This window comes from Platichthys flesus, chromosome 11, assembly GCF_949316205.1.
Source record: "Platichthys flesus chromosome 11, fPlaFle2.1, whole genome shotgun sequence".
NCBI lineage: Eukaryota > Metazoa > Chordata > Actinopteri > Pleuronectiformes > Pleuronectidae > Platichthys > Platichthys flesus.
The window spans coordinates 21,426,517-21,438,423 of record NC_084955.1 but is presented as its reverse complement, the minus strand read 5'-3'; the positions used below and the strand labels follow the sequence as shown (position 1 = coordinate 21,438,423).

At 38.6% G+C, this 11,907-nt stretch overlaps 1 protein-coding gene and 1 long non-coding RNA gene across 3 annotated transcripts; both read left to right on the top strand.

Annotated features, from left to right (window-relative positions):
• Nucleotides 1–850: 850 nt before the first annotated feature.
• On the top strand, nt 851–6,036 carry dhdds (dehydrodolichyl diphosphate synthase). Of its 2 annotated transcripts, none has more exons than XM_062399835.1 (9): nt 851–920; nt 1,248–1,328; nt 2,107–2,223; nt 2,328–2,470; nt 3,641–3,757; nt 3,859–3,960; nt 4,060–4,174; nt 5,000–5,107; nt 5,259–6,036. In XM_062399835.1, the coding sequence occupies exons 2-9, from the start codon at nt 1,266–1,268 to the stop codon at nt 5,502–5,504; spliced, it is 1,011 nt and encodes a 336-aa protein (XP_062255819.1). In that variant the 5' UTR covers nt 851–920; nt 1,248–1,265; the 3' UTR covers nt 5,505–6,036. The 2 variants fall into 2 exon arrangements, with proteins under 2 accessions (XP_062255819.1, XP_062255820.1); XM_062399836.1 differs by lacking the exon at nt 851–920 and adding an exon at nt 943–1,018.
• Nucleotides 6,037–7,965: 1,929 nt separating this feature from the next.
• On the top strand, nt 7,966–11,653 carry LOC133965131 (uncharacterized). Its single transcript, XR_009923849.1, has 6 exons — nt 7,966–8,154; nt 9,444–9,461; nt 10,118–10,147; nt 10,306–10,353; nt 10,515–10,571; nt 10,997–11,653. It is a non-coding gene; the product is annotated as an uncharacterized LOC133965131 (long non-coding RNA).
• Nucleotides 11,654–11,907: the final 254 nt, after the last annotated feature.

Sequence of the window (11,907 nt, the reverse complement as noted above, 5' to 3'; positions counted from 1 at the left end):
TATCTATCTAATTATCTATCTATTTATTTAATTATCTATCTATCAATCTATCTATCTATCTATCTATCTATCTATCTATCTATCTATCTATCTATCTATCTATCTATCTATCTATCTATCTATCTATCTTTCTATCTATCTATCTATCTATCTATCTATCTATCTATCTTTCTATCTATCTATCTATCTATCTATCTATCTATCTATGTACTTATCTATCTATCTAATTATCTATCTATTTATTTAATTATCTATCTATCAATCTATCTATCTATCTATCTATCTATCTATCTATCTATCTATCTATCTATCTATCAATCTATCTATCTATCTATCTATCTATCTATCTATCTATCTATCTATCTATCTATCTATCTATCTTTCTATCTATCTATCTATCTATCTATCTATCTATCTATCTATCTATCTATCTATCTTTCTATCTATCTATCTATCTATCTATCTATCTATCTATCTATCTATCTATTTGTATGTAGAATGTTATTTCAATAGTATATAAAAGCAATTGAAGACTTTTAAACACTTGAAAAACGGTAACAATGACAGAATGCAAAGTATATATTGTCAGTTGAACAGAATAAACATTTCTAATGAATAGAGTTTGTACATTTTGAGAATAAAGTTTATATATTTGGGGAATAAAGTTTGTATACAAGAATATTTATGGGACGTCACAGGGGTGAAAACCAACTTCTGAATTTATTTCCTAAGTGCGGAATGTCTGTTGCGCATGCGTCCACAAAGGACGGAGGTCTTGATGCCATCTTGTCTGCAGCCGGGACCCTCCCTCTTTTTAAATTTAGTCCATCCACCTGATTTGGAGGTCTACCGTCACGTGGCAGGAAGTGGTCACAGCGTCACATGACTCCAGTGCGGAAGAGGTCGTCATCGTAAGAGCTGTGAGTTGGAAGATCTGAGAAATGGGAAGAAATGCGCGTGATTTTTGTGCACAGCAGCGCGTGTGTTCGTGTAGTTTGAGTTAATGAAGCAGTTCCACGTAAGAGGAGGTGATATCTGAACCATGTTCGATTCCCTCTGAGCTTTGATTCAAACCCTCAGAGCTGCTCAGCTCCAGTTACCGGAGGAATCTGTCAATGGCTGCATGTGACATTATTTCTATCATGACACGATTATAAGACATTCAGTCATTTGCACTGTAACCTGGTTATTTTCATATCCGCAGCTCAGTGGCTCGTGTTCATTTTTTATTATTTATAATTTCTCAGCCCGTTTGAAGACTGAAGATGTCCTGGATCAGAGAAGGTGAATTAAACCTGATTGAGAAGATTTCAGCCAATGTCCTTAAGGTGAGTGTGAACGTGTGTCTTGTCATTCCTGTGTGTGTAGTTGAAAAATAGGGCTGCAAATAACACTCAGCCCACTTCATTCATTCATTATTTTTTATTGCACAGCAGAAATATCATCATTATCATGAAGTCCTTTGGGAAAACACCTTGATCAGCGTTAATGGGTTCAAACATTTGGGCTTATGACATATTTGATTGTTTTTATGAATAGAAGTAAATGAAACACCTTCAGCTACTAGACACACGGCTCACTCTGCAAATATTAATATTCCTTTTATTTCAATGAACTACAAATATAATATGAATTGTTTGTTCACGTCAGTCTGTAGTTTCTTAGTTCACCAGTTGTACACCAGCTGTATTTTTAGGTGGTGCTTCAATCTGTAGGGTGTAGGGCTGCACATGACATTTTCTCAATCAAGTTATCAGCTGATCATATTCACTGTTAATATAAAATAATCACTTATCAAAAAAATGCCATGAACAGTTTCCACAAGTCTCAGTTGGACGTCTTAAGGTTCTCTTGTTTTTATTGCTGTATATATTTTTTCAAAGAACAACCCCCCTCTGTGCTTTCACCTCATGATCAGCAATCAGAAATCACAGGGAAAAGCTAATGTGAGAACTTTGAGTTTGGATTAGTTTCTGCTTCCAAAGTCAGAAATGAAAAGTTTTCTGTAACAGGGACATTCTACATTAAATGTGGCCGGCCTATGATTTAAACATTATGGGATGTCCATGTCATCATCATCCTCCTGATCTGTTTTGTGTCCCCCAGGCTGGACCCATGCCAAAGCATGTGGCCTTCATCATGGATGGTAACCGCCGATTTGCGCGTAAGAAAAACATGGAGCGGCAGGAAGGACATATGCAGGGCTTCAACAAGCTGGCAGATGTGAGGAAGCACTGGGTTTAAAGTTTGTCTTCTTCATAAACATGTCATCTGGGCTTAAAGTGGTTTGTTCCTGTATGTGTAATCCTCTGTTCCCTCCACACCAGACACTACGTTGGTGTAAACAGCTCAACATCCAGGAGGTGACCGTGTACGCCTTCAGCATCGAGAACTTCAAGCGCTCGAAAGATGAGGTGGATGGGCTGATGGAGCTGGCCAAGCAGAAATTTGAAAAGCTGTTGGAGGAACGGTGGGTTTCAAGTTAAACAAGATTCAAATTGTGTCGTTCCATGGTCTGGTCGCTTTTATACATCAGATGATTCACTGCTTCCTTAAACTTGAGGGGAACCGATTGCAGTTCTGTGTAGTTAAAGTCAGGGTTTTTAGAATCTGCTATGTGCTGTGTCATTAATCTGTTTCTGGTTAAATTTATGTACTAATCTAATGCGTTCTAACCTGCTGGCTAGTTTATGAACATGGTGAAAGCCAAGTTCAGTGATAAGTGGCTTGAGAATTACGTGTGGTTCGTTGTTAAAGCCTGGAAGTGCTTATGAAGCACATTGCGCTGTGTCTTAAGTTTGAAAGACAATGGGGATTATGGAGGTGGAGTTGAACAGACATAAATAGTTTACTTGGAGCAAGAATATTTCTACTTTTAGTATCGAATAACATTACAGGTTTGGTCTTGAATTCAATCTAATTGGCATAAAAACGGTCTTTAAATGTCTTAAATTAAACTTCTAAGTGTAGACACCCTGCAAACCGTGAACTTTAAAGGTGGTAGGGATGTGATTCAATCTAAAGTTTCAGAAATAACCACTAAACATAAAATACCTACCTTCCTTATTTCATTGCCATTAGTCAGAAGATTAAACACGACTATTTTCTCCTCTTTTGTCAAGTTTTCATTGAGTAGAATGTGGCATATTAGTTGTAAGACACTATATTCTTTGAAAAATGCTCTGAAGTCCACGAGCACAACCAGTTAAGAAATGTGCATTTTATTGTGGCCCTGCAATTTTGAAATATGTTTTTTTCTTTCAAATAGCCGTATGAGTGAAGAAGAGAATTAAATGAAAACCTCATGTAGAGGCAGTTTGCACTTTGAATATGTAGAGCAAGAGGATGTCTTACAACCCTGGTTTTTATGGCCGAAAGGCGGCTGGCACCAAGACAATGGTTTATGATGATGATACTTGTTGTGATGAACATGTGGTTCACCTTGTGCACACAAGACAATGAACCATAACTATAAACTATCCTCACTGACGACTCTGTAGAGATTCCTTGTGTGTCTCTGTCTCAAATGCACCCAGACACGTTTCACCGGCTGTGTACAAACGACACAGTCGTCTGGTTCTCCCTGTTCTTCTTCTCCTCCTCCTTATCACCTGTCCTCTCCATCTCTCTCCTTCTGCAGAGAAAACCTGGAGAAGCATGGTGTATGTATCCGGGTCCTGGGGGACTTAGACATGCTGCCGCTCGACCTTCAGCAGCTGATTGCCAAAGCTGTGATCACAACCAGAGCTCACAATAAGTAGGTTCATCAATGTGGCACCCCCACCCTCACATTAACAGACTTCATATCATATATTGTAAACAACCACTTTATACAAATTGTGTTGTTTTTTTTTGCAGATGTTTCCTGAATGTGTGTTTTGCCTACACGTCAAGATATGAAATCACAAATGCGGTCAGAGAAATGGCTTGGGGAGTGGAGGAAGGCTTGATCAAATCAAGGTGAACAATTTAAACACTTCGACTAAAATCCATAACACACCATCATGATATGTAGGAGCTGTTGCTTTACTGAGCTGTTTGTGTCTTTGTGATGCTCAGTGATGTTTCAGAGGCGTTGCTAAGTGAGTGTCTGTACAGCAACAATTCTCCAAACCCTGACCTGCTCATCCGCACGTCTGGAGAGGTGCGCCTCAGCGACTTTCTGCTCTGGCAGGTGAGGATGAGAATAACTGAGAGAGTTGTTTGCTGATAGTTCTCGTGGGAGATGTTCCTCAAACCTTCAAATCATTCAAGTATGATTGAAGAGGTTGAGTGATTAGGTTTTCTGATGTGGGGACTGGAGCTGTTTCAATGATGGTTGAACAAGTTTGTCAGATTATGCCGCTTAAAATATTCACCTCCAAACATCACTTTGAATATAGCTTCATTTCTTTGTTTCGCCTTCCTCCAAAGCTGGATTTCAGTGTCTTCACACATTTGTAAGGCTGCTGTTGTAGTGAAATTGAATTACTCATTTTTCCTTTAACTGTTATGTACACATAGAATTCCAATTTTTAATTATGGTTATTTTATATATCATGAAACTCAACTGTAGTTTTTGAGTGTAGCAAAATACAGGATTTTTGTATTTTTCACATTTCTTAACTCTATCAGTCATACATGTTGAGACTTCCCTTAAAAATGCTCCCGTTTTGTGTTCATATAACATTCAATTGGTCTTGGTGTTAATGTTTGCTGATATAAAAAACTTTATATTTTACTTTAAAAAATTCTCAATTCAAGTTCTATATATTTAATTGTGTTCTGGTTTTCTTTTACTTTAAGTTTAAACCATAAAATATCAAGGATTAATTACATTTCTTTGGTAGACATCTCAGAAATCCTCAGTCAAGCTCTAGTAACAAAGAAATGTCCAGCTAATAAGGAATTCATTCCATGACAAGTGATGAATTTATTAACCAACGGACATTTTGCCAAAAACTTTACATCTTCACCTCTGAGACTCGTATTGATTATCTCTTATCTTCTCATCCTGCAGACGTCCCACTCCTGTCTAGTGTTTCAATCCGTTCTGTGGCCGGAGTATTCGTTCTGGAACCTGTGTGAAGCCATTCTTCAGTATCAGTTAAATCATAAACACATCCAGGTAAGGCTTTAATTGTGTCGCCAATATGTGAATCTGCACAATGAGAACATTCGTAATACATCAGCATTGGCATTACATCTTTTGTCACATATCACCTTTGTAAACAAAGCTTGTATATCTAATTAGAATTTGAATGTGCACGGTATTTTAGAAAGCCAGGGACCTGCATCAAGAGCATCAGAACTTCCTGCAGCTGGAGTCGGACCGCGCCTGCACGGCCGAGCACCTGCAGCATCATGGGAATGGAAAACCTGCGGACGCCCAGAGGAGACAAGAGGCGCTGCTGAACTACACCACCTGCCGGGAAGAACGAGTTCAGGATTTCCTAGAAGCACTGAAGCATAAAAGAGACTCTTACGTTAATGACTTATGCAGTGAAGGGGTCTCGGCCCAGTAGGGCTCCGAAGAGGACAAACAGTCGGTGGAGAGAAGGTGAAACTCTCCTCAACACAAGGGCTCCTGTGGAAGAAGAGCGAACAGTTACTGGGAACGGGCTCATTCAGTTGCTGATTTGTAAAATACAACAGAGCAATTTTACCCCCATGGGGCTGTAGAATAATTGTAATATTTATGATTGTAGATTTAAAAAAAAAGATAAAGTATCTAATGTTTGGAAACTTCTGGTCAAGATGTAGTTAAACAATTTGTGTGAGTTATCTGTGAAATGCATGCTGTTGATGGGGAGATCCAATTCTCTGAGTGAAACCCAGAGACCCTGTGTTCTGTTAATGCTTCTACAAAGCAGCCACTCGCGTTAATATATATTAATGGTGGAAAGTATTTGTGGTGGCCCAAAGAAAGTGTTGTGTCTTCAGTGTGATGTTGATGAACTAGTAACTAGATTTTGACCAGCTTTCTCAACAGAGACGAGTGATCCCTGTATGTCAGATATGATTAAATGAGGTCTGAATCATGCCTTTTTGCTTGTGTGCCACATGTCTCAGTCTGGATGGTTATGGACACTTTCCCAGGGTGTTTACAGCAATCTGGTAATATAACTTTATTGTTATCTGATAAATTTACTTACGCGACAGTAAAAACACATTCAGATCAGGACTAGAACAACGATAGTGGAAGTTTTCTCCCCTAAATAAACCAGCCTCAGCCCCAGTGCTCCCACATGACACCGATCACAAACTGATTTGTGTTCCAAAACATCTCAAATGATTCTCAAAGGCCTCTGAAGCCCTTCTGCCCGGAACTAGGTCAAATGTATTTTCCCCTCCAGGACCATGAATGTTTTCAACATGTGACACAGGTTTTCTGTCCAGCTCAGCTTGTGTTACAGATCAGTTTCATGCTTATACTATAGCTTTAGGTTTCCATGCATGAAACTTGTTGGACGAGTGAGACATGGGGCAAGAAAGAAACCATAAAATGTGGGCAAATTTGGATAAACGTGATGGATCCAGGAATTTGTTTTCACTTTCTTTAACATTATGAGATAAAAGTTTGACATTTTAATAGATTTCCCAGAGAACAATGTGCGATAAACTAGTTGTATGTAGGTGCAGCTTGAATTTATTTAAGTGGAATGTGAGCTGGTACTTCTGCATCCAGTTTCATCTTCCTTTAGACGGCACCGGGTATCGAACAGTATATTATACTCATTGACATTTATGTAGAGCGATTCATGAAAAATAACAGAATTAGGCAACAGCTCCGTCCTAAAGTGACTTATTTAAAAAAAAATAACCCTTCAATGTAAACAACTGCAGATAAACTTCACTTGTGACTTTCTAGATAGTTAACAATCTGCTTTGCACTGTGACCATTACAGTTTGATAATGGCTTTTGCAAGCTTGTGGTTTAAGTTGCTTCATCCTGGAAGCTTTTTAAAATGAAACCTTGTGGTTGAGGAACAGATGATTACGTTGCAAATAGTTGTCATATTTGAACCCGTCTTTAACTGAACATTCCCAGGCCTGATTGTCTGGTCAGCTACAGGCTCTCAGGTGAGGGCTGATGACAACCTAAAAGATATCTGAAGGAAAAACTATAAAAGTTTCTGACAAGATCGAAAGAGGAGATTTTGGTGTTTGACGTTTTCTTCTTTCTACCACCAACATATAAGGAAAGAGAAATTGCACTGAATTCCAGTAGGGGGCAGTAGCAACAACAGACACTGGTGTCTATCGTACATCTAATGAATGTGTTTGAATATTTTGAATGTGAATATTTTAACATCACTAGCAGGTTAAATGAAAAGTCAGTTTATTTACAGCATATATCCCAACTAATGATTTCACAGGACCTGGATACGCAGCAATAATAATAATAAATTATAAGAAAAAATAGTTAATGTTATAATTAATCATCCGCCCTTTTTAGGGAATTATGGAGAAAATCAGCTGCCTACTTTTTTAAACTCAAAGCGCAGAGAAAATAGCACAAAGAATTGATAGAAATAAAGACCTATATAAGCTGAAAGTGATAAAGTAAAAAGAAGTAAACATATATAGTGTTTATTCAAAAATTATATTGATATATGAATTTGTGTGCAAAGACTGAGTATTTGTATATTGCCTTTCTATCACAGGAGGTAGAGGGTGAACTGATGTAAAACTTGGCTTCACTTTTAAAAACAGAAAAAGAAAGTTAAGATTTGAGTTCTTCACATATATGAATGAGGAACTTTTCAAATATTCTCCTTTGCATCTAAGCGTCACAACTAAAAAATGACAGATGTTGATGTTTCGCTTCCTTGAAGAAACCCCGGGTACACAGCGACCCTTGCGGCACGGCGTGGTATCGTTTCCCCCCTAGCAAAGTACTGCCTCTTTAAAAAACAGGGCGGTCCCTGTGCACACGTGACGCAGCTCCGTCCAATGGCAGCCACGGAAACACCAAACCGGCTGGAACCGGTTCTCTTCTTATATTTCACAGAATAAACTACAAAAACATTCGTTTGCTTTTTACATTCGCCATTTTCCACAGCGACAGCTCCACCGTCGTTTGTCCTCTCCCCGGAAAAAGCCTCTATCTCTCGGTATATTTGCCTGACCGCTCCTGTTCGATTCCCACCAGCAAACATGGGCAAAACGAAGGTAATATTTTTCTATTTTATTTATTTCATTTATCGGCCGCGGCTTGGTTCTCCGCCGCCCGCGGTTCGGGTGTTATTTGTGCATCGGGGAGAACGTCATCACCATCGCTCACAGCAATGGCGGGTGAAACACTGAGGAAGACCCGTTACTCATCCTCCTCCCGCCGTCCGACAAGAACACGACACACCGATGCACAAACGTCGGGAAACGCCTAGGTGCCGCCGACACACAAAAACACACACGGCGTGTTTAGCAACAACTTCACGTCCAGCGCGTCCATGCTCGCGGGTTTTATTGACTGTCACCGCGCTGCGTCTGTTTCCCCCCCGCTCGTTCGAGACATGTTGTGGGGAGACATCTTGAAATGTTTTCAACTGTAAACTTCAGATTCCCAGTGTTCGTGTTCCACTCAATGGTTTCACTGGTTTGTTAAAATCCAAAATAAGCTCTAGAATAAAATTGCGGGAAATCTTTTTTTCAAGTATTTTCCCCCCATCCCCCCTCCCCTCCATGCATGATGACGCAAAACACATTTTTTTTTGTTTTTATAGATACCGCCAAAAAAACATTTCAGGCTGCAATTTTGCATTTAAACGAAAGATTGCATTTTTTCAAATTGTTTGTTGTGCAGCAGCGCGTGTCGTCTATTTATCAGCATCGGTGCTCACGTGCAGCGATTTGAAATGTGCAATAAATGATATTAATAATATAGCGTTTAGTTTTATCACGATTCTGTCAGCTAGCGTGCACGGTTCTGCAGGAGCTTTTATTTTTTGTTTACTCTTAAAAATACAGATTTACGTGCTATAAAACATTATAAGAAGATAATCGTCCCTCGATTTAAATCTACGCCTGAAAGCGTTCGGATTCGTCCGCCGTCGTGTGTCTGCTGGCGTCGCGTCGAGCCCCGGATTAGCAGAGTCATAATCAGTCATAATCTGGTCGGTTTCTCAACAGCTGTCTGTCGACGCGCGCGCGGATACAAAACAAAGGAAGCTGTCAGGGCGCCAACGCGCTGCCATGGCAACGGGGCAGTTTGAATTCAAATATGCGCGGGAAGTTCTTTGTCAACTTCAAAGAAAGAAAAAAAAACAGGCGGTGACGTCTCAATTTGTCCCCGCGGCTTCGTGTCTGTGTGTCTGTCCGCGGTGACGTCATGACTACATAAATAGTGCGGAAGTAAATAAAGCGCGCGCGAGCCGACATCCTGCGGTTGTTTCTTTCAGATTTGAAAGATGTTTGAGTGTTGTTCTATTACTGACTTTTTTCTTCCTTTTTTGTCTTTTCAGACAAGTGTGACCGCAGCGGTATGTACAATTTCATGTTTTTAATATATATATTATTGTTGTTTTTTATACACATCTGTTATACAAATATTATATTTTGTGATGTCTGATTATACTTAGTTTTTAGTTTCTTGTTTTTGAAGTCATGTTGACTGCTGTGCAACATTATACCTCTACTTTTCCATGTATTTGAATTCTATATTTAGTTAAGCTCTTCTGTTAAAGACCCTGGTCTGACCGGGTATTAACCCCGTCCAGGGTAATCTGTGAAAGACACTTTATAAACCGGATCACTCTACACTTGGTGGTGATCTGAGACTTGTATCTGGAACAAATATGAAGGACCGCCTACTCAGCTGACGTCATCTGACTCTCTCAAGTTATAAATATAGAAAATATATCATTAAATTATTTTTGGCCGCAGTATAAACACTGGGCGTCAAACATATATATATTTTTTTTTATTGTGTAAATTTATACACATCGATACACTCTTCTCACACTGACTCAAAAACACATTGACATGGACAGGACATGCGATGAAGACCATTTATAATGCCAGACATGAACCGACAAACCAGCTGTCCACTTATGATCTGATCTCTCAGGTGTGAACAGGGTCAAAATAAGGCATTAACAACATTTTAATCAAGTTTTTCTTCCTATTATCTCTTCAGGACAGGAGAAAGTCTCCACGCCTGGCTGTGGTAAGTTCTTGAGAGTAACCAGCAATCCATAATGATGTTGACATCTGATTATTCTGCATTTGTTTGAATTGCAAATTCATCAGTAGATTAAAATCCTGATGTTGGCTACAGTCAAGAGCAGAATATGTACTCATCTGCAATTTCTCTTTGTTTTACAGAGGGCTAAACCTGCAACAGCCGAGGCTAAGACCAAACCTGTAGCAAAGGTAAGAAACTGAATCACTTGCAGATTTCAACAGAAAGCCTCTTTCTTTTGCGCCTGTGAAACTTTTATGTTGTTTTTTTTTTAAGTGAAGATACCTTAAACAAATTAGATGTTTTAATCATGTGATGATTATCATTAATCAATTTCCATGTTATTTTGCAGAAGGGACCCAAAGCAAAGAAGGCCAAGGCAACTGAGAACGGGAACCCCAAGGCTGAGGTTTGTTTCTTCAGAAAAGAAAGTTTAGTGTTTTGTGGGATAACTATTAAAATAAACTTTTACTTACTCATGTTTTGAAAGGTTACCTTAGTTAATCATTTCTTCCAGTGTTTTGGTAATCCAGAAAAAGTGTAAATATGAAGGAATTGATTCAGCATTTGACGCCTCATAGCCAAAATCATATAAACACAATTACTCTTTGGCCTAAATTGTTAATTTGAGAGTGCAAGAGTTTCTGAGCAGTGAAGGCAAAAACATGTTTTTTTATGAAATCTGTTAATTCAGGTTTTCAACAGCGTCTAATGAATAAATATTTAATCTAATATTTAGAAATGAAGGCTTTCTCTACGAGACTATTTTCCCATGTGAATAAATAAAGGCCATAATTTCATGTTAAAGCGCTGTTTTATCTTCTGTCCCTGCAGGAGCCAAAGGCTGAAGCCACCGAGGCCAAATGAAGAACTGTTGATGTGCTCACTCTGTGTACTTGGTGATTGTACAGTTTTAAATGAGTATTTTTTACCAAGTTTTATATTACAAATGTCATTTATAGGTTTTTTTTGGGCTTGCACTTGATGTAACAAAACTTTGTTGTCACACTCATATCCATTTAAAGATGATAACCGTCCATATCTCGTAGACGTGGCATTTTAGTTTGTCTAATCCTGTTATTTTTTTATTATTATTTTAAACTGCTGACTGATAGATATCTTCCCAGTTGGACTTTACTTCAAATTTTAAACATTATAAGGCAGCTAATGGATATTGTTAAAGTTCAGGGGACAATAGGAATTTCGCCTTTTTATGTCCCCTTGTATTTTAATGTTAAACTAATAAAAACTATTGCTTACCAAATGATTTGAAACACTGTATGTCGCCATTAGATGTAGTCAGTGGAAATGCCACAGAAGAATACTGTTATTGGGTGACAGATGTTGATATATCCCAATACTTGTTTAATGTGAACCGGGTCATTTGGTTTCAAACATTCTGTTAAGTTATGTTTCTGTTAGGAGAGAAGAAAGCATTCTCTGACTTCATGGTTGATCTAAATGTTCTTGAATAAAAATTTTCAAAATGTCCTCCTTGTGTTACTTTGTCTTTTCCTTTGTTGCATGATGACAAACTTAAAGAAGGGGGATAGAAGTCGTCAATTCCATGGTGGTCACTGAGACTTTTGTTCTGCACTTTGGCCCCATTGTAGAGATCCTGTGACCAAACCAGAAGGAGTCAGGCGTCCATTTTAGACACATTATCTCATTCTAATGAGTAGTTTGAGTACATCAGCTGTGTGTAATATCACCTTCCCTTCTACATGAATCCTCAGTTTAATTAC